At 41.1% G+C, this 24,241-nt stretch overlaps 1 protein-coding gene across 7 annotated transcripts in view; it reads left to right on the top strand.

Moving 5' to 3' along the window:
• ZHX1 (zinc fingers and homeoboxes 1) overlaps positions 1–23,474 on the top strand; it is a 28,658-nt gene extending 5,184 nt beyond the window's left edge. For 2 of the 7 annotated variants that reach the window (XM_030446537.1, XM_030446538.1), the window contains exon 3: positions 12,842–23,474. In XM_030446537.1, the coding sequence (XP_030302397.1) occupies positions 13,064–15,688 (2,625 nt within the window). In that variant the 5' untranslated portion in view covers positions 12,842–13,063 and the 3' untranslated portion in view covers positions 15,689–23,474. The remainder of the gene's footprint in view (positions 1–12,841) is intronic. The other 5 variants (XR_003987304.1, XR_003987303.1, XR_003987301.1 and 2 more) reach the window with 5 other exon arrangements.
• Positions 23,475–24,241: the final 767 nt, after the last annotated feature.

Here is a 24,241-nt window from a genome sequence, read left to right as displayed (position 1 = left end):
GCAGCATTCAGCACTGCCCAGTGTTCAGCCTTGTTTGCAAGGTTGGATACTTTGGGCTCTCTGTCCTCCAGGCTTCTCACTGGGGATCTGTACTGACAAAAGGTTCATCATACCTGGAGCATCACAGTTCAAGTTTCTTGTGTATGGATCAGTTTGTGAAACTGATGCTCCTGGCACTGTAGGTATCTGTTTAAATATGATGCAAACCCACATGACTTTGCTCCTTATATCTTATGAGTGGTTTTGAAATTTGACTTCTTATTTTACTTCAATTTGTTCAATTTGTTGGCAAAGTTTGTGAGTGAGCAGAAAAGTGATTTTTTTTGAATCTCATTAAAAGAAATAATTTAAGATGGAGGCCTTTTTTATTTTCTTTTTTTTTTTTTTGGTGAGATGATTACAACTTTGGGTGTTGCAAGTATTTGCGGTCTTATAGTCTACAAGCATCCATTTTAAATCTGACTCCAGTTCTTGGGTTCCTCTGGGGAAAAATTGAGGCCTTGTTAATATTACCACTTTGTTTCTTTTGGGGAAAGAAAGGAAGAGGTGAGAAAATAGAGTAAAACTGAAGTAAGTTTCCTTTTTCCACACATAGTAAAGAAACAGTCTCATGTGCACATCTGTAGGAATATATATATATATGTATTATTGTATATATATATATGTATGTATATATTATATATATTATTGTATGTAATATCAGAGGGGAAGTTTTACATTCCTGAATATGCTGAAATTTCACTTCAGAATCCTTTGTTTTGACAGCTCTCCAGTACATTAATATTTGTGTGGGTGATAGCAGCATGAACACCGTGCCCTGTGGTCACACGTGCTTACTGACAGAGTGAGCAATACTTCTAGTGCAGCACAGGCCACATGTGTATGGGCACAAGCTGGTTCCAAAGGCAGAATTTGTGGATATGTGCTCCTTTGTATGAGTGAATAACCCTGTTTCTGGATGCAATCCTCATGAAGTTACTCTCTGTGAATTACTGAACAGCAGAGCTGAGTTGAGAGAGAGAGAGATGCGCTGAGGATGAGAGCTTGCCTGAGGGTTATGACTGAAGATTGCTTTGCACCAGAGCAGCTTCTCTGCACCACTTTGTGTGGAAAGATTCAGTAATTTCCACCCAAAGCAATGAAATAATAAGCTTGGTCAGCCATTTCATCTCGAGATACCCCGCCCTCCAAAAGAAATATGAAAAAGAAAATGTAGGGTTTGGCCCATGCATATCCCAGTAATTTCCAGCGATGAAGTGGCTGCTCGTGATGGTGATACAGGAGGGTCATGTTTTGTGAAATACAAGTATCTTTTTGGATTTTGGTAGAGGAAGTTACAAGATTTATATAATCCCCCTAATATTTTATTTTGCCCAATAACTGCATGGGAAGGAAAGAGTCTGTTTAGTTTACCTTTGTCCTAGATTCCGTTTTAATACCTAATGTTTAAATGAAGGGGGTTGATCTTTATTCTTAATGATTTGTGCTGCCTCCAAGCACAGTGGTTTCTAGTTGTGTGCTGCCTTTCCCACTGGGGGATGCAAACAAAAGAACAATAATTTCAGACTCCTCCTTCAGTTTCCAAGAGAACCTTAGCTGCTCAGGGATAGCTTTGAATTTTAAAAGCATTTTTCTTCCAAATTATGTATTGATTGCACACAAAATAGCAGTGCTGTAATATGCAATTTAAAACAAATGCATGATGGTGCTCATTTGCTTTTAATGCTGCTTTTTCCAGCAGAAAAACAAAAAGTGGATTCTGTTCCCATAAACCAGTCTTGCAAAATCCTTACAAACATTTATTAGTCTAGACACAAAATATTCTCACCCTTGCCCAGCTTGACGATGGAAAAAAAGAAAAAGAATAAAAAAAGAAGAAGAAAATGCAAGCTAATATTGTCCTTGGCTGTCAAAAAAGGAGAAAAAAAAAAAAAAAGCTTGCCCCAGGCAACTAAACCAGTAACATTTTGCTGGGACTGCCTACAGCAACAGATGCATCTTCTTCCCATGGAGTTTCCAGGCTTGCCTTCTCTGTTCTGCTAAACTTGGACACTCTCATAAACATTCTCTTTGAGTACCACACCCCAGTTGTATCCTGGGCTCTTCTCATTCGGTTGATTTAATGGTGACACTATACATGTTCCTCTTGCCTTTCCTTACCAATCTTTGTATTTCCCAGTCTCCCCCCAGCTATCAATTAACTAATTCATTAATGCAAAACCAATGTGAATGTATGGGAACTGGAATAACTGATAGAAATCAGAATGGTTAAGTAGGTGATTTAATCACAGTTGAAATTTGCATGTAGGAAAGCTTGATTTAAATTATTTCTTCTAATTATGGTTTGCATTTGTGCTCTTGATAACTTTCATAAATGGTCAGTGATTGTCATTTTTTGATATTGTAGTAGTTTGCAGGGTTTGTTTTGTAAAGGGCTAAGTTATGTCAGTGAGGTTTTATTCTATAATCTGTCCCTTATCTCAACATACAATAACTCAAGTATTAATTTTTACTTTTTTTGTAATTTTCTTACAAAATAGTGAATTATGCATGTCTTGTTTTTCAGAGAATGATTAGTTCTTGTTTTCTCCAATTTATGCCAAACTGCATTTGGTTGGAAATTACAACTGAATTTAAAAAATTCCCCTAAACAGCATAACATGTCTGTAGTATTAATCAACCTACTGTAAATATGTAGAATATTTAGGAATACATTTATTCAAGCACAACTGTATTTAAAAAAAAAAAAGGATTTATGAGGCAAAGTAGGATGCATTTTTATATTTACTAGATTAAATTTATTGTTTCTGTGATGACATATCCAAGTTTTTATCCCAGGCAGAGCTCATGTTCAAACCTGAACTAGAGCTCATACATAGAAAACAACCCATCCTGCTTTTTCAACTTTGAGGCAGGGCAGTTCTGTCATTCTGAAAATAATTCATATCTTAATTCAGTGCAGATGTTTACAAAATGAATGTCTGTCTGTTATTTATTATTTAGTTATTAAATGCTACTAACTTAGTGTTTTCACTAAGAATTTCTAGCTCAGTTAGCTAAGAGAACTTGCTGCTTACACAAAAATAAAAAATTAACTAAACCTGTTTTAATGCTGACTTTTTTTTTTCTCAGTGCTTTTATCCCATTGATAAAAACTTCTGTTTACAGTTGGAGGAGTACTTCAGGCAGACATCGGTGCTCTTAATGAGGATGACTGGTGTAATGTTAGTAAATTAGATAGGTGTTACTCATATGAGGGAGTATGTTCAGTGTGTTCTTGAAACAGTAATGTAAATTACCAAAGTGTTTTTCACCAAAACCCATTTTGACTTTCCTACTCTTAAGTAGTAGGAGATTTAGATATAATCCTGATTCATCTCCTCCTTCCCCCTCCCAATCTGATGCTGTCCTGTTTCATGCTCTGCTTTTTCTGTAGGCTTTTCTGTTGCTTCTTAAATTTTATCAATACATACAGTATTTCATAATAAAAGTTTGCTGCCTATTTTCAGTTAAATCAGTGAGGGTATAATTTTGACCCTGGGATATTTATGCAGCTTTAAACTACCTATACCTCTTAAAGCATAACTAATACAATTTTTGGTGGCGTCTAAGTCTAAAGCAAAAAAAAAAAAAAAGCAAACATACATTCTAAGTGCAGTGCTTTAGTTAACTACATACTTTACACTTAAAACTGCTTGTGTTCCTTTTCCATGCTTACACTAGGATGTGAGACAAAAAGTGAAACTGGGTCGCCTGTTTTTGATACTCCTCTTGACTCACTTCCTTGCCAGGACTGACCATTGGAGATTTGCATTTCTTCTGCAAGAGTTGCTCTCATAAGAGGCAGCTCTAGCAGAAGAGGGCAAAAGGTGCAGCCTTGCCAGTGACTCATAAACTGGGGGTTGTCCTCTCAAGCAGGGCTGGGAGCAGTTAGGAGAGATGTCCTGTGTCTGGTGAAGTCACGTCAGTCATGGCAGTGAGGTTCACAGTCAGTTTGGGGCATCAGCCTGGCTAACAGGGAAGCAGGGAACCCATCTTGATGAATCTTGCTTGGTTGCTTTGCTGCTGCATCTGAGGCGAGCTGGGAGCAGTGTGGTGTAGCAGTCAGGCCATTGCTGGACTCCTGGTCCAGCAGTGCTTGTGAAGCAGAACGTGTTAAACATGGTGACTGCAAACCTCCTGCTCCCTGTGCTGTGGCTGAGATGCTTGTTCTGGTCTGCTGAATCTTTCAGACCCTTCAGTACTCTCTGGTAACTTGAGTACCCAGTCACCTCTCAGGCTACTGCAGGTGACTGTACTTGGAGTTCAGCTTTTTATTCTGCCTGTTATACTTGAAAGGCTTTATAGTCCCGTCTCTTTTACCTTTCTTGTGACTGAGCTGATTGGCAGTAACCAATGTTTACCCCCTCTGTGAATGCATGGGGGGAGAGGGGGGAGCAGAGAAGGGGCTCACTCTTCGTCACACACACAGAAGACATAATTTCCCACAGAAATCAGCAGGAGCATCCAAGGAGTACAGCACAGTGCTCAGCAGGGGGGTGGAGTCAGGTCACTGTTGCAAATAAAAATGCTTTGCATTTTGCAAAGGTTAACTTGGTACATGGTGATATTTTACTAGATAGTTGAGACCTGCAGGGAGAGTTTTTATGTGGGCAGCTTGGGGTGCCCTCCTTCCTGTTAGCTATAAGCTGAAACATCCCACAATCCTAGGGACAAAAATTAGGGTAGAAAGGATTTAGGGAAATCATGTAGTCCAACCTCCTGCTCAAAGCAAAATTAACTGTGAAGATAGATAGGGTTGTTTGGCATCTTTCCAAGTTTCAGAAAATCTATGAGGATGGAAATTCTGTAGATGTTCCCAGCACATCTCCACAACCTCTCCAGACAACTGGTTACAGTTTCTTGCTAGCACTGAGATGCTGTTGCTCTACCATCACCATGCCCCTAACGTGACGTTCATCTGTTGCAGACCAAGAGTATGGTGGTGTTGCAGTGAAAGGCAGAGAAACATCATCTAGCTTGACTGTCTTCTCCTTGTCCTGGCAATAATTTAGTGCTGCACTGGGAACACTTGTATAAAATAGCAATAACCAAGTACTCTGAATATGTAGAGGGAAACTGCAGTGTTGTATTTGTGAGTATTTGTTGTATTCAGGTGTTGCTGCTTGACCAGCATTGGTTGGATCAGGTCAGAGGGTAGTATCCTGTAGAACTTCTCTAAGATCTGCTGTGCTTGCAAGCATGAACATAAGATTTTTCTGCAAATCTCCAGTATGGAGGAGTCTCTCAGTAGGGCCTGGGTGAATTCTTGGTTTTGTCTGTCCTTGATTCAGGTGATTCAGCTTATAATTGTATAGCTGTTATATGTCACTAGAAGTTTATAAGCCACATTATTAAAAAAAACCATCTTTTAAAATATCAGCTCCAAAGTCACATTTCTTCCTTCTGAAGTGGAGAAGGAAATCATGTGGCAAAGAAAATAGAGGACTTTTTATGCACTCTGCGCTCCTTGACCTTCTCACAAAGCAGTAGCAAAGCTAAGAGGCTGGAGGAGGCTTTAAGGAGGGTTTGGGGTGAGAAGCAGGTGGGTCTGGGGCATGCAGAAGAGGTTCTGAGTAAGCACATGTGAGTGAAAGCCCACATGGTGGTTGAAGTGGTGGAGAAGGCTCTAAAGAGTAGTGTCAGCCTTGATGGTGTGGCTTTACCTTGAGATACTCTGACCTAGGTCCATCCAATGGAAGTGTAAGGTTTTTTTTGCTTTTCCAGTGAAATTCTTTTTCCTCATTCATGCAGTACTGGCACTTATATAGTCCAGTGTAAACACTGGGTTCATGCACTTACATTGAGTTTTTTGGGATCCTTTACAAGTTTCTTAAGTTATGGGTCTGAATCCTGGTGTCTGTACAGATGAAGCATGCAGCCGTGCACCTCAATGTCACCTGGTGAGTCTATTGTAAGTCCTTGTTTCCCTTTTCCTATGATGGCTGAAATAATTTCTCACACATTGTTTCTGTCTGGAAGCTGCCTTTGTTCTCTGCTCTTTGGTTTTGGGGGAACATTCAGTAAGTTCAAAAGCAAAATGAACAGAGTGAGGGGGGAAGCACAGAGGGGAAGAGAGGCAATCTCGATGTAAAACTGGATTATATTTCTTTTTCCTGAACAGCTCTGTGCCTCAGGGATTTGACACAGGAATTTGACATTTGGCAAGGATCTAGCCCTGAAGTCTGAGAAGAGCATTCTTGTATTAAAAAAAAAAAAAAAAAAAAAAAAAAAAAGGCAGAATTATGAGTCATAATGTATCACCACCTTTTTGTATCCAAGGGAGAATTTGCAGGATGTTTTATTACCTGCTCTCAATCATGCTTTTATGCCCATCATGTACACTTGCAGGCTGCTTTCAACCACCTTTATTAAATGGATTCTCCTTCTCCTTCATCTGCCTAGGTTATTGTACTGGAATGCATCTTCAGGCTGCTCTCCTTCCCGTGCTCCTGCGAATGCCACTGGCGTGGCAGGAGGTGTAAAAGTGTTGGGGTCTGGTAAGCCCTGAGACCTCTTCCCACTGGTTTGGAGAGAGCTCCCGAGGCTGTGAGTTGCTGTTGAGAGGCTATCATTTTGCCAGGGTGACAAGCAATCATTAATGAAAGCAGATAGCAGCCAAATCAAAATCTGGTTTCCAATGTGACGAGGGTGTGTACAGTTTGCTGCAATGAGTGGAGGAGGGGGAGAGAAGGGGGAGACAATCTGTGCTGAGCTGTGTCACCTTTCACAGCGCGGGGGTTCCTGCATAGCATGAGGGATGATAAGAGAATGAGTTGGGCTATCTGGTAAGGGAGACCATCTGTAGGGCTGCTGCTTGGGTCTCTGCAGAAGCTGAAAGGTGTCTGGGGACACAAACTCCAGGAAGTGAAAGGAAGGCCGTGTACTTAAGCCTGGGAAAATGAAGATCCTTAGAAATTTTTCATCTGGGAAAAAAAATGCGGATTCAAGTTGAAAGGAACATTTTGTGAAATCAAGTCTGCACCACATTGTTTAATTTTAAAGAAGGAAATCCCAGGAGGAGACTTTTTGTTTCAATGTTTTAAGGAGAAACTTTTTTGGTAAACAATTTTAAAAATTAATACTTTTTTACTACTCTTTTGTTGTGTTTTGTTTTGTTTTTTTAAAGCCAGTAAAAAAGTCCCCCCAGAGAAGGGCTACAAAGATGATCAGGGCTGGAGCACCTCTCCCGCAAAGGCAGGTTGAGAGAGTTGGGATTGTTCAGCTTGGAGAAGAGAAAGCTTGGAGAAGACCTTAAAGTGGCCTTCAGGAAAGCTGGGGAGGAACTTTTTAGAAGAGCATGCAGTGATGAGACAAGGAAGGAATGGCTTTAAACTGGAAGAGTGTAGATATAGGTTAGACATTGGGAAGAAATTATTGACTATGAAGGTGGTGAGACACTGGCACAGGTTGCCCAGGGAGGTTTAAAGAGATCCCTGGAAGACCAGGTTGGATGGGGCTTCAAGCAGCCTCGTCTAGTGGGAGATGTCCCTGCCAATGGCAGGAGGATGGGAACTGTATGATCCTTAGGTCCCTCCCAAGCTAAACAATTCCATGAAACATTTTGGGTGTTAAATGGAATGTTTATTCAACCCAAATCACGTTTTAAATCTTTTTGTTTCAATAATTTATTTCTTCCTCCTTTCTTTTTTTCTAAGTAACAGCACAGCAAGCAAAGGAAAATAGAGCTGTAACCGTGCAAAAAAAAGTATCCCTAACTTTGCTGCCATTTTATTTGCTATGATAGCCATTTACATAAGTCTGATACTCTCTTTCAAGAGTAATTATGCAGAGATGTCAGATGTTAAAAGTACTGAGCTCTCACAGTTTGAATTGAACACTTTAGAGGTCAAAAAAAGAAAGACTTTCCTACATGAGGTTTAGCTGCCAAGGCAACTGTATCACATAGAAAATACATGCTGATGTGACTGAGGAGCAGAGACAGGCACCATACACATTGAAGGTACTTCTGTGTCAGTGCACCCATGGTTGTTGAGTATTTGTCATGTTTGAGCAGTAGCTTCTCTGCAATTAGACACAAGAACTCCTTGTGGTTTTCTGTGTCAAAAGCAGTGACACAAGTGAGTGTGCTCAATGTAGAGGTGCCTGGGGGATATTTTGTGATAAAGATAATCTAGGTCATTTAATGGTCATCTGTGGCCTGGAATCCTGAAGTTTACTTTGATGGAATCTGTTCATTACCCATTAAAACCAGTGGGGATAGGAGGCAACAAAGAGAGTCTACTCACATGTTGAGTGGCAAACTCTTTTCCTCTGCTGGGCTCTGGGTCAGGTTCCCACTGCTGGGGTCTGGCTTTGGCATACCCTGGAGCTGTGTGGAGCAGGCAGGACAGTAGGGTTTGGTACATTCCTCCCTCATTTCACATCATAATGTGGCAAGGATCCTAAGCATGCCCTTATCTTTGCAGCACACATGAAGCCCTGCTGAAATCAGCTCAACAAGTTTTACTCCCATGTTCAATTAGAAGGAGACCTTGTTTAAATATGAGAATCAAATGTGAATCTTGCAGGGTTTAGATATTTGGCTTTATTTTGGAGCCATAAGGAGTATACTCTCTGAACTTTGCAGCTACTGAACAACTGAAGAAAATGTCACTATAAAACAGTCTTTCACCCTTCTCACTGACAGGCAGCAGAAAACAGAGCAGATCAGCCTCTACTGAGCTCTGTGCAGAATGTTTTTTGACATGGATATGCCTACTCTGAAAAAAATGGTAATAGTTATTACGTGCCTAAACAAAGGATAAAGAATTGCATATTGCCATGGGTTAATCATATGCTACCAGGAGAAGACTAAGCAACAATTTCTGTGTAAAGAGAGATGGCAGGTAATTTGTAAGCGATTTTATAAGTTAGTAGCAGTTTATATTACTTTGTCTTCTCCTGAGCCACCCTGTTTGTGCATAATTCTTAAAATCCCACTATATAGGTTTGGCAAGCTTTTCCAGTACACTGGATGGAAGTGTCATACAGCAAGCAGGAAAAAGAGCCATTTCATAAAGAATACAACCTGACCACACAGCAAAGACTTTCTGTAAATTTGTTTCTTTTCTTGCTGCATCAGCTACTCCTGTTTGGGGAAGGGAAGGAAAAAACTGTGTGACAAACAAGTTATGTGTCTTCTGCTGTCAGTCCTTTGTCTTTTCTTTCTCAAACCCTAGTCAAAGGGTTAGAAGATTTCTGCCTGCATTTAGAATGTATTTCTGTAAGACTTGATCCAAATCTTTAAATGTTGAAATCCACTCTGGAATATATCTGCTTGAATATAGAAGTTAATAAATTGGGATGATTAACTGTTTATGGTCTGTTTCTGAAGAGAATTGTCCTGAGCAATTGCATGCTCAAAGATAAAATACAAGATCCTGGACCTTCAGAAAAGTATGGCTACACTTACTTTTTGATGTTCCCAGAGCAATGGGCTGGTTTTGCTTGGGATATCACCTGTATGAAGATTTGTGCTAGAATTACGAAAGGGAATTTCAGTGATGAATGTCTTGAGAGATGAAGTGTGTAGCCAATGGAAGTTTTTTTTCCATATTCTTTCAGTGAAAAATGCTGGTCTTGACATAAAACAAACACCTGGAATATTTCATTACAAACCAAGCTGCACACTACAGTGTCTGTATTAACAGATGGATAAAAATACAGTGAAGTTAAAAATGGAAAATATTAGGCAATACTAAGTTAAGTATTTGACCCTAGACTGTCTAAGGCACAAGCCAAAGACATCTTTGAACCATTAGTAATGATCTTCAGGAATTCGTGGAGGATGGGGGCAGGTCTCAGCAGAGACACACAAACATATCACAAAGTCTTACATGAGGAAGAGGCATGAGCAGAGAGGGAGAACACATAGAGAATCAAGGATTGATTAATAGGATCTTCATTGCCAGAATGATGCAGGTAGAATTTACAAAACAATCAGTCTGTAAGAACCTAGAGAATTTTAACAAGGTTCTTAAAGTGTGAATTGTCAAAACAAGATTATGTCAGGCAAATCTGATTAAATTTTTTGCTGGAGTAAATGACCTACTGGCAGGGAATGTTGTAAACCTTACTGAAGTCAAGATAGCAGGGTCCCACAGGGCATTCCTGTGAGAAGTACAGGAGAGGTGTTTTAGGGGAACTGAAGTACAAGGATGATGCATTATTGTTGTGATAAATTACTCAGGTGTGAGGGTTTGTAATGCCCTGGTCGGCTGTGAGAGCATGTCAAACAGGGTGTTACAGATGGAATAATCCCATGAGCACCAAAGAAAAAGGAAAGGAGGTTTCTGTAAAGTCTTCAGAGGAAAGAAGGCTGGGAACAGTTGCAAGCATCTTGCTTTGTTGAGACTGTAGTGAATGCTCCTGTACCTCTTTATAGTAGGGTTCTCAAATCACAACAGCCTTTAAGAAACCTGTCTTGCACACTGTAGTCAGAAGAACATAGATGGAGTTTTCTTTTTCTGAGACCTGATTCTATCAAAGAAGTGTGTTTCTCTGTGGGTAAACAGTGCAGGGATGGGATAATCTGTGTGTGAACTGTGAGTGAAAGTGAACCACAGCAAACATGAGCTACAGAGATTGAGTGAAAGTGCGGCACGTGATGCACATGGATGTGTGGGCTTACAGGCACCATGAGTACTATTGTATAAATGAGGGGACTGGAAAAAAACACTTACTGATTTGCTGGAAGGGCTTCCCACTTTATTCTTTATCTCCAGTAGGCTTCAATGCTGCATGTCAGGTCAAATCTTCTTTCCCTTTTGCTCTGTGCCATCCCAGAACAGGACCCTCCACAAGCCCTGAAACTCCCTAAGGCTGCCCTGCATAAAGATCCTAAGTGCTGCCCTAGGGATGAGGCACTGCAGGGTACTGCATCCACTTCTGAAACTGCAGCTGCAGTCAGCAAAACTAGCTGCTCAGTAGCTTTTGAAAGGGGGCATTTCTGGCATTTCTGAAATTTTACTCAAGATCGCAGAAAGATTAGGTAATGCCACCCAGCTCTTCCCCAAGAGCATTGCTCAACACGGAGTCTTGGCAGATGCCTTTCTTTTGTCAAGAGCCCTCCGTCCCACAAAGAAGCAGTACAGTTGGTAATGCTCTACCTCTCATCCATCAGGACACACAGACAAATGGATCCATTTGTCTTGGCTTCATGGTTCTTCTGCTGCAGAGATAAAAGAGATGGCCTGTGATACGTACTTTGTAGACACAGGGAGGTTGGAGTAGATGATCTCTAGGTTCCCTTCCAACCTAAGCCATTCTATGGTCTTTTATACTTCTGTGCAGTTTTTTTTTCTCTTGGCATTAACTTGTGGAAGAAAGGTGTCTTTCTTCTCCAGTACTATTAAATAACTGCCATCCTGGAATGATTACCTGAAACTTATTGAGCATTTTTAGTGTCCTTAATGCCATGTAACCATGTCCTTGGAATCAAAACCCTATAATGCCAGGCTGTGTGCTATGGATGTAGGCACAGAAGTAGTGCACAATGTCACTGTTAAAAACATCTGCAGAGCGTTTTTATGAACAAGTGAGGTTGAAGCACATAGCTTCAAAAACAACTTATGGAGAAGCACTGAGTGGAAGCTATGGATGAACACTTTTGTCGTTTGCCTTCAGAAAAACATGAAGCTAAGAATTCTTTATCTTCCTTCCTATCCACAACTTCTGCCCTTCCATAATCAAAAAAGAAAGAATAATCTTATTTTACAGTGAAAAAGAGTGTTTCTTTTCCCCTTCCCACCTGTTGTAAATTACTTTCTTCCTTTTACACTCCTTGTGTTCCTGTAAGACATGGCCATGAACAGAGCTGGCCTGCTATTTGTAACATGTTCCATGCTGTTCCATTTCTAAACCTGCTGAAACAGCTACAGTGTGTTCCCTTGGGTATGAGCATGCTCCCACTTTGTGAAGTAGATGATGTTCCACTGTCTAAAATGAATATACCTGTGGGCTTTTTGGTATGAGAAATCAGTATCTGAAGAAGAAAAACGTAATTTTGTTTGGCTTCTGCTTGCTGTATCAGTCTTTAATGCCTTTTCTCTCCGGTATGGTTCCCACAATCAGTCATGTTCCTGTTAATGCATAGTGGCATGAAAAGAGATTTTAGTTAATTGCCATGTGCTAGCAATCAACTTTTATTGGTTTGGGATTGTCTTCAATTGGATAATGACATCTGGGGAGCTAGGAAGAAAGGCCAATCATCTTTTGTCTGCCAAAGTGCCTTAAAAAGGCATTGTTTTGCCTATGTTCAGACCTGGGAGAAAGGCCCTGCTTGTGCTCATGCTCCCATGCAGAATGCAACAGGAAAACAGCCTGGGCTGCCTTTTTTGGGACCCTTCACAACCTCTGACACCAAAGACACGGCAGAGTCAGCAGTGGAGATGTTGTCCTGGGGTTGAGTTTGTGATAGGAAGGACTTGAGCTCACAGGGCAGTCAGAAGTCATCATGGAGGCAAAGCACTCCAAAAGCAAGACTGCAGAAATGGTGTGTGACAACTGAGCTCAGCATTGTGCCAAGAAAAAGGCTTCTGAAGAAAGGGAAACATTCAGAATGTTACCTGTTTTACAGAGTTTTTTATGTCTTTCACTGCCTTGACCTGAACTAAAACAATTTCCAGCCTTTCTTAACTTAGCTTCAGGCATGTGTCCTTGGAATGGGTCTGCTGGTTTCAGGGGGTGAAGAGTGTCAGCATGAACCCCAAAGGCCTGACCTACCTTAAGCTACAATAGGTATTGGGCTGGAAGTTCCTCTTTCAACTGAACTAATTCCACTGTCTCTTCTTTGCTACAGGTGGTGGATGTGGACTTTAGAATAGAGTGTGGCTCAGCATCTCATCCTCAACTGTCTCTTTTTAATCTGATTGCACTACAAAAGCAAAGCTGCTAATGGGATAAATGTTGAGACATTACAAGAACTGACTTGAAGTACCAAAAGCCATTACTATTATTAATCAAGAAGAGCCTGAAGCTAAGTCTGTGTCTGACCAATTGGTATCATTTTCACATAACAGGCATGGCAAGTAAACGAAAATCAACAACACCGTGCATGGTCTTAGCCAATGAGCAGGATCCAGATCTGGAAATGGTATCTGACTTGGAGGAAGGACCACCTGTACTGACACCAGCAGATAACCCCGCAGCAGAGAGCGTAACAAGTGATGAGGATGTTCATGAGTGTGTGGATTCAGACAATCAGAAAAATGCAAATAAAGTAGAAGGTGGTTATGAGTGTAAATACTGTACTTTTCAAACACCAGATCTCAATCTGTTTACTTTCCATGTGGATTCGGAACATCCCAACGTAGTGCTAAATTCCTCCTATGTTTGTGTAGAATGTAATTTCCTTACCAAAAGATATGATGCTCTCTCAGAACATAATCTGAAGTACCACCCTGGAGAGGAGAATTTTAAATTGACCATGGTGAAACGTAATAATCAGACAATCTTTGAACAAACAGTGAACGACCTCACTTTTGATGGGAGTTTTGTTAGAGAAGAAAATGCTGAACAGGCTGAATCTTCTGAGGTCCCCTCATCAGGGATCTCAATTAGCAAAACTCCTATTATGAAAATGATGAAAAATAAAGCTGAGACTAAACGTATTGCTGTTTTCCACAATGTAGTCGATGACATTCCTGGTGAAGAAAAGGGAACGGAGAATGAGCCAAACTCTGAAGAAGCAGTGGAAAACCAACCACCGGCTGTTCCTGAGTCCAAAGGGAGCCACTCAGTTGTTTGCAGTGCAGCAGATGTGGCCAGTGCAGTGGTGACTCCAGCACCAGTGCTTCAGCCTGGGGTGGCACAGGTTATAACAGCTGTTACAGCTCCACAGAACTCAAACCTGATTCCAAAAGTCCTAATACCTGTCAACAGCATTCCAGCCTATAATACTGCTTTGGATAACAATCCTCTTCTGCTCAACACCTACAACAAATTCCCATATCCAACCATGTCAGAAATCACTGTTCTTTCCACTCAAGCTAAGTACACAGAGGAACAGATTAAAATCTGGTTTTCAGCCCAGCGTCTGAAACACGGGGTGAGCTGGACACCAGAGGAAGTGGAGGAAGCGAGGAGGAAACAATTTAATGGCACCGTGCACACTGTGCCACAGACAATTACCGTCATTCCAGCGCACATTTCCGCTGCCAGCAATGGTTTGCCTTCCATTTTACAGACGTGCCAAATAGTTGGTCAGCCAGGACTTGTTCTCACTCAAGTTGCTGGTGCAAACACGCTGCCAGTCACAGCCCCAATCGCTTTGACTGTAGCGGGGGTCCCAAACCAAACGCAGTTACAGAAGAGTCAGATCCACACGGCTCAGCCTCTTGCAGAAACCAAACAAGCAGCTGCCACCCCGGCCCCTCAGCCCATCAAAAATGAATCTGCACTGATGAATCCTGACTCCTTTGGCATACGAGCCAAAAAAACGAAGGAACAACTGGCAGAGTTGAAAGTCAGCTACCTTAAAAATCAGTTTCCTCAAGATTCAGAAATTGTTAGGCTTATGAAAATAACAGGGCTGACTAAAGGAGAGATCAAAAAGTGGTTCAGCGATACACGCTACAATCAGAGAAACTCAAAGAATAATCATGGGATTCATCTCAACAGTGATTCGTGTGCCACCATTGTTATTGATTCAAGTGATGAAATGAATGAGTCCCCGACGGGAGTCGCTCCGCAGAGCAAGTCATCGTGGAGTGCTTTTCCTGATTTCACCCCACAGAAATTCAAAGAGAAGACTGCTGAACAGCTGCAAGTCCTCCAAGCAAGTTTTCTTAATAACCCTGTCCTAACTGATGAAGAGATGAATAGGTTGAGAGCACAAACCAAACTGACCAGGAGAGAGATTGACGCCTGGTTTACAGAAAAAAGGAAATCAAATGTCTTAAAGGAAGAGGGAGCCGACTTGACTGAGAGCAATGCTGGCAGCTCAAAAGAGGAGGCTGGAGAAACATCTGCGGGAGATGGAGCAGCAGGAACAAAATCAGGGTGTTCCACTTCAAGCAAAATAGGGAAAAAATCACCAGAGCAGTTGCATATGCTTAAAAGTTCCTTTGTTCGTACTCAGTGGCCATCTCCACAAGAATACAACAAGCTGGCAGAAGAAACTGGGCTCCCAAGATCAGAAATTGTGAGCTGGTTTGGAGATACTCGCTATGCTTGGAAAAATGGTGGATTGAAATGGTATTATTATTATCAGAGTGCCAATACAAACAGTCTGAATGGCCAAGGCTTCTCAAGAAAAAGAGGGAGAGGAAGACCAAAAGGGAGAGGCAGAGGGAGGCCTCGGGGCAGGCCTCGAGGAAGCAAGAGATTAAATTGCTGGGACAGAGGTGTGTCTGTCATAAAATTCAAAACTGGAACAGCAATCCTGAAGGACTACTACATGAAGCACAAATTCCTTAATGAGCAAGACCTTGATGAACTGGTAGCCAAATCACACATGGGATATGAGCAGGTCAGAGAGTGGTTTGCAGAAAGGCAAAGAAGATTAGAACTTGGAATAGAGCTGTTTGATGAGAATGAGGAGGAAGATGAAATGCTTGAAGATCAGGAAGATGAGGAAGAAACAGATGATAGTGATACTTGGGAACCTCCCCGACATGTTAAGCGTAAACTTTCAAAATCAGATTGACATGCAGTTTGTGATTTGGAGGCCAAAAACCTGTTAATTAGGTTGGATGTTATGGAGAAGAGCCAAATGATTTTTCATGGCCTTCAGTTTAGCAAGCACCTGCTTAGCATCCTCCTTCCGCCTAAAAAAACATGGGCAAGATGCTACCTATGCAGGAAACAACTATTTGCTTCCTTGCTACAAGAGATGAACACCCTCAGGCCTAGCCTAGGACGTGAGTTTATGAATGAGATCCAGTTCAGCTCCTCCTCTTCCACATTACCAACAGGAAGGTTCATGTTTGTAATTCTCATGACTGCTTCTCAATATTTAATTGCCTTACGTTTAATTCCAAAAGAAAACCACAGACACATATTTTTTCATTGATGTAGGAGAACATTACCTGCTCATGAAGGAAGAAAGTACAAAAACCTAAGATGTCTGTTTGCAAACATCGCTTCACCTGAAAGGTTTCGTGGCCTGGGTCTATTTCTTAAGGAAAGAGTTCAGAACAAAAGAGAAGGGGAAAAGTATGACAAAGGAATCAATGAACCTAGGGGTGAGGATTGCTTGGTTTAAACAAATGAGGTGATATTGGCACCTTTTGCATAGCTTCAGAATGTTTTGGGTTTACAGAACTTGTTCTGACATGTTCCGTGTTTATAACTGAGTTAACTGAATGAGTCAAATGCTAGAAGATGCTTTTTGCATTTAATCAGTGTATCCTACATCAATTTAATTTAAATGCCTGACAAACTTGATGCAGTTAATAGTAATGTTAATTTTTAGCTTGTGCATTCTTCCCTTTGTTGGAAATGGTAAGAAAAGTATGTATATTTCTACCTAAAAAGAATAATTTCTTGAAATCTTACACTGAATTTTAAGGTAAACGTGAGGCAGAAACTGCCTAAAAGTTGTTCAGAGTTGCTTAAGGGCTTGTAAGAATACACAGTTGCAGAGTTGAAAAGCCTCTTTGGGTGCTAATAAGAAAGGTTTTCATGTTGTGGCAATGACATGATGTTTAATTCTCAAACAAAATGAAGTTATATGGCTTTTAGACGCTTAGGAATGATAAACATGCTAGTGTTTAACTGTTCTTCAGCGACAGCCCAGTTGGATGATGTGTGTGCAAGTTTAAGTTAAATTCATCTGAATGGGTTGAGCTCAGCCCTGTGCTGATAGGGCTGCTGAGTGAATGCACTCATTTTTTGAGGTGGTTTGAGCTACCCGAACTGGACTCCTGAAATAATGTAGTCTAAGAAACTGCTACATCTTTAAAACAGAGAAGAAGAAAAAAAGTAGCTATTTAAGACACTGAAAGCATAGCAAGAGTTTGAATGATCAACTTTATAAATGGGCCAGCCTAATGGAAGTTAATTTAGGCAAATGTCTGGCATTTAGAGAATTGGTACTTTTCTGAGGAAGAGTAATTTGTGTTCTTGCTACTGTCAAACTACATTTTTTAGGGATGAGCTACTTTATATTTAGATGTCAAAGAATGATAATGAATTGGTGCTGCTGTTGCCAGCATTGTCTGCTTTTACATTGGCACTAATGGAAAGGATACTAGCAATCTCCTTTTGCACATCTGTCAGCACCTTCTCTATAGGCTTCTGCATCTGGTGACCAGTGAGGGACATGTTAGTGTAGAGAAAATGTGCCCTAATGTTTCCAAGAACCTAATCTGGAATTACAATTTCTTCTTCCCTGTGATAACTGTCAAAACACCAAAGAAAGTCATTGTGACATGATTTTCTGAAGCAGAGGAGGCCATGTTAGATCTGTTTTTCATACCTGATCGTGCAGATCAAAGAGAGTAACATCTGACACAAGAAAAAAATGAAAAATACTGGTAGCTCAGCTTCCTTCCTGGACACTGGTAGCTGCTCTTCTGCTTCCAGGTGGAACAGGCTGCCTGAGCTGCAGGAGCATGTTCTGTGTGAAAGCCATTTACTGGAGTGAGCTCTTCTAACTGTCTGAGATTGCTGGAAAGAAAAAGGCAATAGCTTTTGGTGTGTGTCATGACTTTGGTGATGAAACTATCTCCTGACTCCTGTGAGTGAGGCACAAGGTGGCCAGTGATGCTAGAGAGGACCAGCAGCAGTCACTCAGTTTAACCTGGGGATGGGGGAGAAGCAAAACTGTGTTGTCAGCACGCTTCATTGGAGTGCTTATGGCTCTGGATGTAAGGTGCTGTAAGAGAGATCAAGGCCTGATGGTCTTCTTAGTGCTGACTTCTACATGTGTTAGGGAGGTGCTCTTGTTTGGCTGGTAATGATATGGATGAGGCTGTTGTAGATGCCACCAGATACAAGATTCATGTTAGCTTGAAGCTCCCCTGGGAATACAGGGTCAAAAATCAGTGCTTGCTGAGTGGGAAAGGACAAAGCTAGTAGAGAAAGAGATGCTATTTTAAGTTTCCAAAAGTATGAAATCCATAAAATCCTTGGGAACATGCCTCTAGCAAGGAAAACCTGGAGTTGCCTGAATCCTTAAGGCTGACCCAGGATTTAATTTTTTACAATAGAAAACCCAAAAATACTCAAGCAACCTGTCCTAATAAACATCTCTGATTTTTGTTAGCAGAGACTGATTTAGGTTAGCACTAACTCAAATCTTTTTAAAAAGATGGCAAAAAATAAAGATCCAAGGTAATTATATGAATAAAGTGGGAAATTTTCCATTCTGGCAGTATACAAATATATATACAAATAACTCTCAGCTACAATGGTAGGCCTGAGCACATCTGGCCTGAAAAACACAGGAAGAGGAAATACATTGTTTATCAGACTTAATATAGTTGGATTGGATGTCTTATTCCAGTGAGATGGTCAGAGATGGTGGCAGTTATATACTGGGCCAGATTTTCCATTGCTGTAAATGTTGCAATTCCATGTATTCCAGTGGCTGTAACAGTATTTACATCCAATTGAGGGACAGCATCTCTTTGCAGAATATAAAATTGAAATTAAACCATGTGCTGTGGGTCAGCTAATGAGAGATGCAGAGTGCCCACATTTCCTTTGGGCTATGTGCTCATTGTAAGCCTTTCAGTTGTGCCAAGGATAAGAAAAAATCTGGGTGGGCTCAGCCTGAGGAGAGCAGTTTTATGCATTCATTATTGCTTATATTATGTCTCTTATTTCTGTTTGAACAAAGTCCATTGATTTACCAGTTTATTTCATGTGTATATTTGCACTGCTTACTGGGAGAGAGGGAAACTCCTTCCAAGGCCTCCCGCATCAGGATTGACAGGAGAAGCATTAGAAAGAGCTGTCAGCATTCTGATCTGTTTTATCTGTGAATTATGGTCATGATTGATGGGAACTCAAAGCTGCTGGTAACAGTGGTTTAGCCCAGATTAATCTCAGCCAACCTTGGGCTGCTCTGCTCCTTACCTTGGTGCCCAAGACACACCACAGAGTCACTGAGAGAAAGAAATCTCCAGGTGGGTGGAGAGGATCCGGTGCCTTCTCGTTCTACCAGTTACAAACAGGAAACTTCCTAAGCTTAAGCACATAAGCAAGTGTCTTGATTTGTTGAGGAATCTTGAGCATTGCTCTGCTCATCAGCAGTGTCACTGCAGCCTGGCTCCCTCTTGTAGCTCTCACTTGTCTGCAGAGGGTTTTGGATGCCACTTGTGCTGAGCTATGTTCACAGTGGAGAGGGAAGAGGCATGAAAAGTCCATCTTCCCTGGGTGAGTGTCCATTTTGTTCATTCCCCTGCTCAGTGAAGAATTGTGTGGAGATGAGCCAGTGGGATGTTTTCTGTGTTTCTGTGGAGCTTCACCTCTTAGGTTTGAGCTAGTTACGAGCCAGGCTTCAGTGGCTGTCACTGACAGTGAGATAAAGAAACTCTTTGATCTTGCTCAGATCTTACCTCAAAGTAGCTGATCTGTTCTGAGTATTGGATGTCAGCACAAGGTCCTTTAGAGCTAAGGTGGAGCTTTTCTCTTCATCTGCTGTTTCCACCAGTACCTGATCTGATGATGCTAGTTACTGCTGTCCATGGAATTCATCTGAGAGAATAAAGATAATCCTTTGCCAAAATGGAGAGGGAGAAGGACTAAAAGAAAGCAAGCAGTGTCACCATCGGGTGAGGCATCCACCATGACTGCATCGTGCTGCTTCATGGCATGTTTTGCTTTTGCTTCTAAGTACAGTGAAAAAGCACAGTTCCATCTTAAACAGTGCTGTCTTCCCAGTATCAACCTCTCAATGACCCCAAGGTTAGTGTTGTAAAAAGAAAGTCAGACTTATTCCTCCCTGGAGGTTTGAATGAACGAACAGAGTGCTGGCTTGTGAGAAGTAGAAGGAAGGGAAAATACAAAAGCTTGAAGGCTCTTGACTTTTGCCTGCCCTGCAGAATTCACTTACCTAAAAACTGATAAGCAAAACAAGTTTTATTGTTGCTCTTTTGACAGAACAAGTATTACAATCACTCATTTTTAGCACACAGAAATCTCTGCTTTGTTTTGAAAGCCAAGGAGAAGAAAGATATCCAGTACCTCATTACTAGAATTTAGTGGATTATCTCTAATCCACTGTTAGAATGAATGAAGCCATTCCCTTTTTTAACCTTGCTCAGTACCATTTGAAAAATTGGTTGTTGTTTTTTTTCATTACAATATATGCAATATGGTGTCTGGCTGCAACTTTGGTTATTGGGAAGGCAACTCTTGCAGTGTCCACACATGACATGAAATAATTTTCCTAATGCATGATTTGTAGACTTCATCCAAAAGTCTTTTCCTGCTCACCAAGGAACTCAAGGCAAGCAAATGCACTCCCTTCCCCTCTGCAGAGCAGAGAAAGCATTTCTGGAGCCCACACAAAGTGATTCATGGCCTCATGTGGTCCCCATAGGCCAGAAAGCCCAAAGATGCAGACACTCTTCCTCCACTCTTTCCTTCTGAAGTGAGAGCTCAGCAGTAACTCTGACAACTTGTCTCTGGCTTCTGTGTTTTAAGGTGGGCTGTATTTTCCCTTTTGCACTTAATGGAGTACTGTGTATTCAGGCTGGATATCAGTATTTGCTTCTGTAAATATGATGGTATCGATTTGCATCCTCCACCTGAGTCTTGTATCTGTGTATATTCATATCTCCCAAGGAGAGAAGATAATCTTTAAGCTTCTGTAATATTAAATATCCCTGACCTAAGCTGAGTGCACATGAAATATAGCTACTTTCTTTGATTTAATTTATTTTTTCTTGGAAAAGAATTTTGCCTACATTCAATAGTAATGAAGAGACAGTATCAATGACCAGAGAGCAGTAGAACTGTTAAGAGTTGTTTGTAATGCCTGGGATGATCATGTACATTAGAGAAGGGCTAGTGAGGGCTCAGTTCTCTGCACTAAATGGTGCTGGGTTACACCTGTATTCTTCATCCAGCTTGTGATATCCTAGGATAAGTAGAGGTACCAAGTAGTATGCTTGAAACTTACTGAGTCAAGTTACTTGATGTTTGGTGATATATTAAAATTCTTTAGGGAAAGAAGTTGTAACAGAAAGTGAAAAATCCCCTCAGTAGCTACTTACACATGCTCGTTTGCTCAGAATTCTGTGTTATTTTCCCACTTCTGAAAAGGGAGATTTTGAAGCACATGGGGGTTACAACCCATATTTCCAAGTTTAATGGTCTGAGCTTTTGGGGGTTTTTCTCCTTCTGCAATAGAGGGCATCTGCACTTTTTCGGTGGATGGTAATGGCAAAAAAGACTTACACAGCATTTTAAAATGTAGTGTGGTAACTGAGGATCCTGTAGCACTTTTTGTGAACTAAGGTGAGATTTGTCTGATTGCTTGTTGATGTCTGCTTTTAAGCAGGACACTGTAGCTAGTCAGTACACCTAATGAATGTGAGACAGCTCATCCTGCATGCCTGGAGTTGGTCAGATGAACTGCACCCTAAACTCCACTGACTGCTACACGTGGCTTGCAGGCAGACAGGGACACTGCAGACATCTGGAATGAGGTGAGATGAACCCTCACCTGGGAGCATGCTGGTTTTCAGCACTGGTCTCAGTGTTGTGGTTAGCAATGGTACTCACCTCTGCTTCCCACTTGACAGTTGCTGGGGAGCATGAGGCCTTTTGTTTGTTTTGGTTTGGTTTTGCTTTTTTTTTGCTTTTTTTCTTCTAGAGCAGGTAGCACAACATTGGTGGATAAAGTAACTGATTCTTTGTTATAGTACTGTGGCATAATGATGATGTGGGGTTTCTCAAGTGTTCTAGAGATAAGGTGACTATAGGAACATTGGACCATGCATATCTTAGAATGTGTTAAGACACATAATATTTGTGTCTCAGCTGATAAAAGTATTTCCTTATGCTTATCCAATGCTAGATACCTATCATGAAACTTTCCCTAAAGAATCTGCTAGAATGACAGAAGATCCAAGTCTTCATTTGGGGTATGAAACCACCAACCGTGAGAGCTCCCTTAGGATTCCAAAATGTTCGCCCTGCCTCCAGTTCCAGCTTACAAAACTGTTTCCAATTTTGCATAGCTGGCTATCTGCATGTATGCTTACAGTCTGTACAGAAATGCACTAAAATGAGTTGCCCTACCTGGGAAGGCTTTATATTGTATAGAAAATGTGGCACTAGGTACTGCTCTTCATGTGCACAGGAGAGTTCACAGGTGTCGATCTCGTTTACAGAAATGATGGCGCTTTGCAATTTTCTATAATATATTGCAATATATTTAAATGTCCTGTTTGACATGTGAAATGAAATTAAGTTAATGCATTGTTATGTATTTGCAGTATGAGGAAGATGATTCACTAACAACCAGCAAGGTTTTTAGAAGGTGTCCAGTATGTAGCTGTCCGTGTGATTTGTCTGGTGTATGTGGTGTTAAAGGCAGCAAGAATCCTCTCACTGTTTGGAATGAAGAGTTTCTTTCGAATGATGCAATAGCTTACAGTGTCTTTCCTTTGTAGCTGCCCAGTGTGGTGAAGGGGAAGCAATTCTTGAAAATGTTCAAGATAACTGGTTAACTGTGAATGGGCCTAATCTTTCGTGAAACCAAGAACATTTTTGGACACACACAGGACTTGAATACTCAAAAGGATTTGAACTTAGTGTTGTGCCAAAGTTAAACTACTGCAGTTGGCAGAAGTTCTGCACTGTAAATAGAAGACTGATTAAAAGACAGCTTGTAAAAAAAAAAATCAAAATTTTAATACAGTACATTTTTATTCTGATACATGGAAACATTCTGGTTTAGACCTTTTTTGAAGATGCTTCAGTGACCACTAGATTTTGTCCTCTTATATTTTGTTTGGCCTAATACTATATGTTCTAGTAAGATGGGCTTTATTGCCTGTGTTCTTTGATATGTGATTAAGCTTATAGCTTTGAGTGACCAAACATTTTACAGAGTAAAAGTTCTTAGAAACAGTATAATGTAACTGATATTTCTGTGTCTTATTTATCAGGCTCTGCACAAACTTGGAAAGTTGTGCTGGACTTGTACAACTCGTATATGGGAACACAGCATACTTCTGGATATTACAAACCTAAGCCTTCGTGGCATTATGGATCTTGTCTTTGGATTTATTTTTGTTATTTTTTTGAGGCAAAGAGATGAATAGATGCTGCTGTAAAGTATTTGTAATATTGCCATTATTGCTTTCTGTAGCAATTATTGCTTTTGCTTCATCAGATAAAGAAAATAAATCAGAGATAGAAAAATCCTAAAAGATGCTGGTAGAAGAAAGGATCACGTGGGAACTTCTGAAAATAAACTTTGTACCAAAAACCTGAAAACAGAAATAGTGGAATAAATGTTTCCTTACTGAGTGCGTGTGGTTTTAAGAGGGATGTGGAAACCAGGAACCACATACGTATGAAAATGTTCACAAACCAGATCTTCCCAAGTGTCTGATTTTCCTGTTACACAAAACTGAGTTTCAGTGATTCCTGAGGCACATCAAATTTGGAGAACTGGCTTGGCTGAACGGCCGGCGTGAGGTCAGCTTCATGTGTGAGTCAGTACAGCTGCTTGTTGCTGAACTGTTCTGCTGTGTCAGCAGACCAGGGACACATTCACATGATTTTCCTCATGAAGGCAGATGCTCTTTCTAACTGCATTTAAAATATTTGGGGTGGGAGGAGCTGGGGAGAGCAGGAACCACCGCTTCGCCAAAGCCCCTGTCAGTCGTGCGTCACGTTGTGTGCGTGACTCCTAACGTGTGCCTTGTCCTCAGAGAAGAAGGGTCTGAGGTGAGGGTTTTCTGCTGAGCTCTGACTCGTGTCTCACAGAACCTCCCTGCTGAGGCAGTGCTGCTGCTGGCTTGCATCAGCCTGACTTATCACACCCATCTACTCCAGCTCCAACCGGGGCGGATGGAGATCCGGTCTTCCCGGCATTGATCCCACAGACCCCGCCTGAGAAACAGATGTTTAAGGGGACAGAATCATTCCTGAGCTGTATGTCACTTTTATGTCACTCCCGAAAAATTACATCCCTGGCTGAAGCAGTGATCTATGCACAGACCTGGAAATGAGCCCTAGTAGTCAGTACAGCATTGTGCTCGGCCAGATAGTTTTATTTGGTTCAGTGAAA

Source organism: Calypte anna, chromosome 2 (genome assembly GCF_003957555.1).
Source record: "Calypte anna isolate BGI_N300 chromosome 2, bCalAnn1_v1.p, whole genome shotgun sequence".
Lineage (NCBI taxonomy): Eukaryota > Metazoa > Chordata > Aves > Apodiformes > Trochilidae > Calypte > Calypte anna.
The sequence above is the reverse complement of the archived record's forward strand: the minus strand, read 5'-3'. Positions and strand labels throughout refer to the sequence as shown.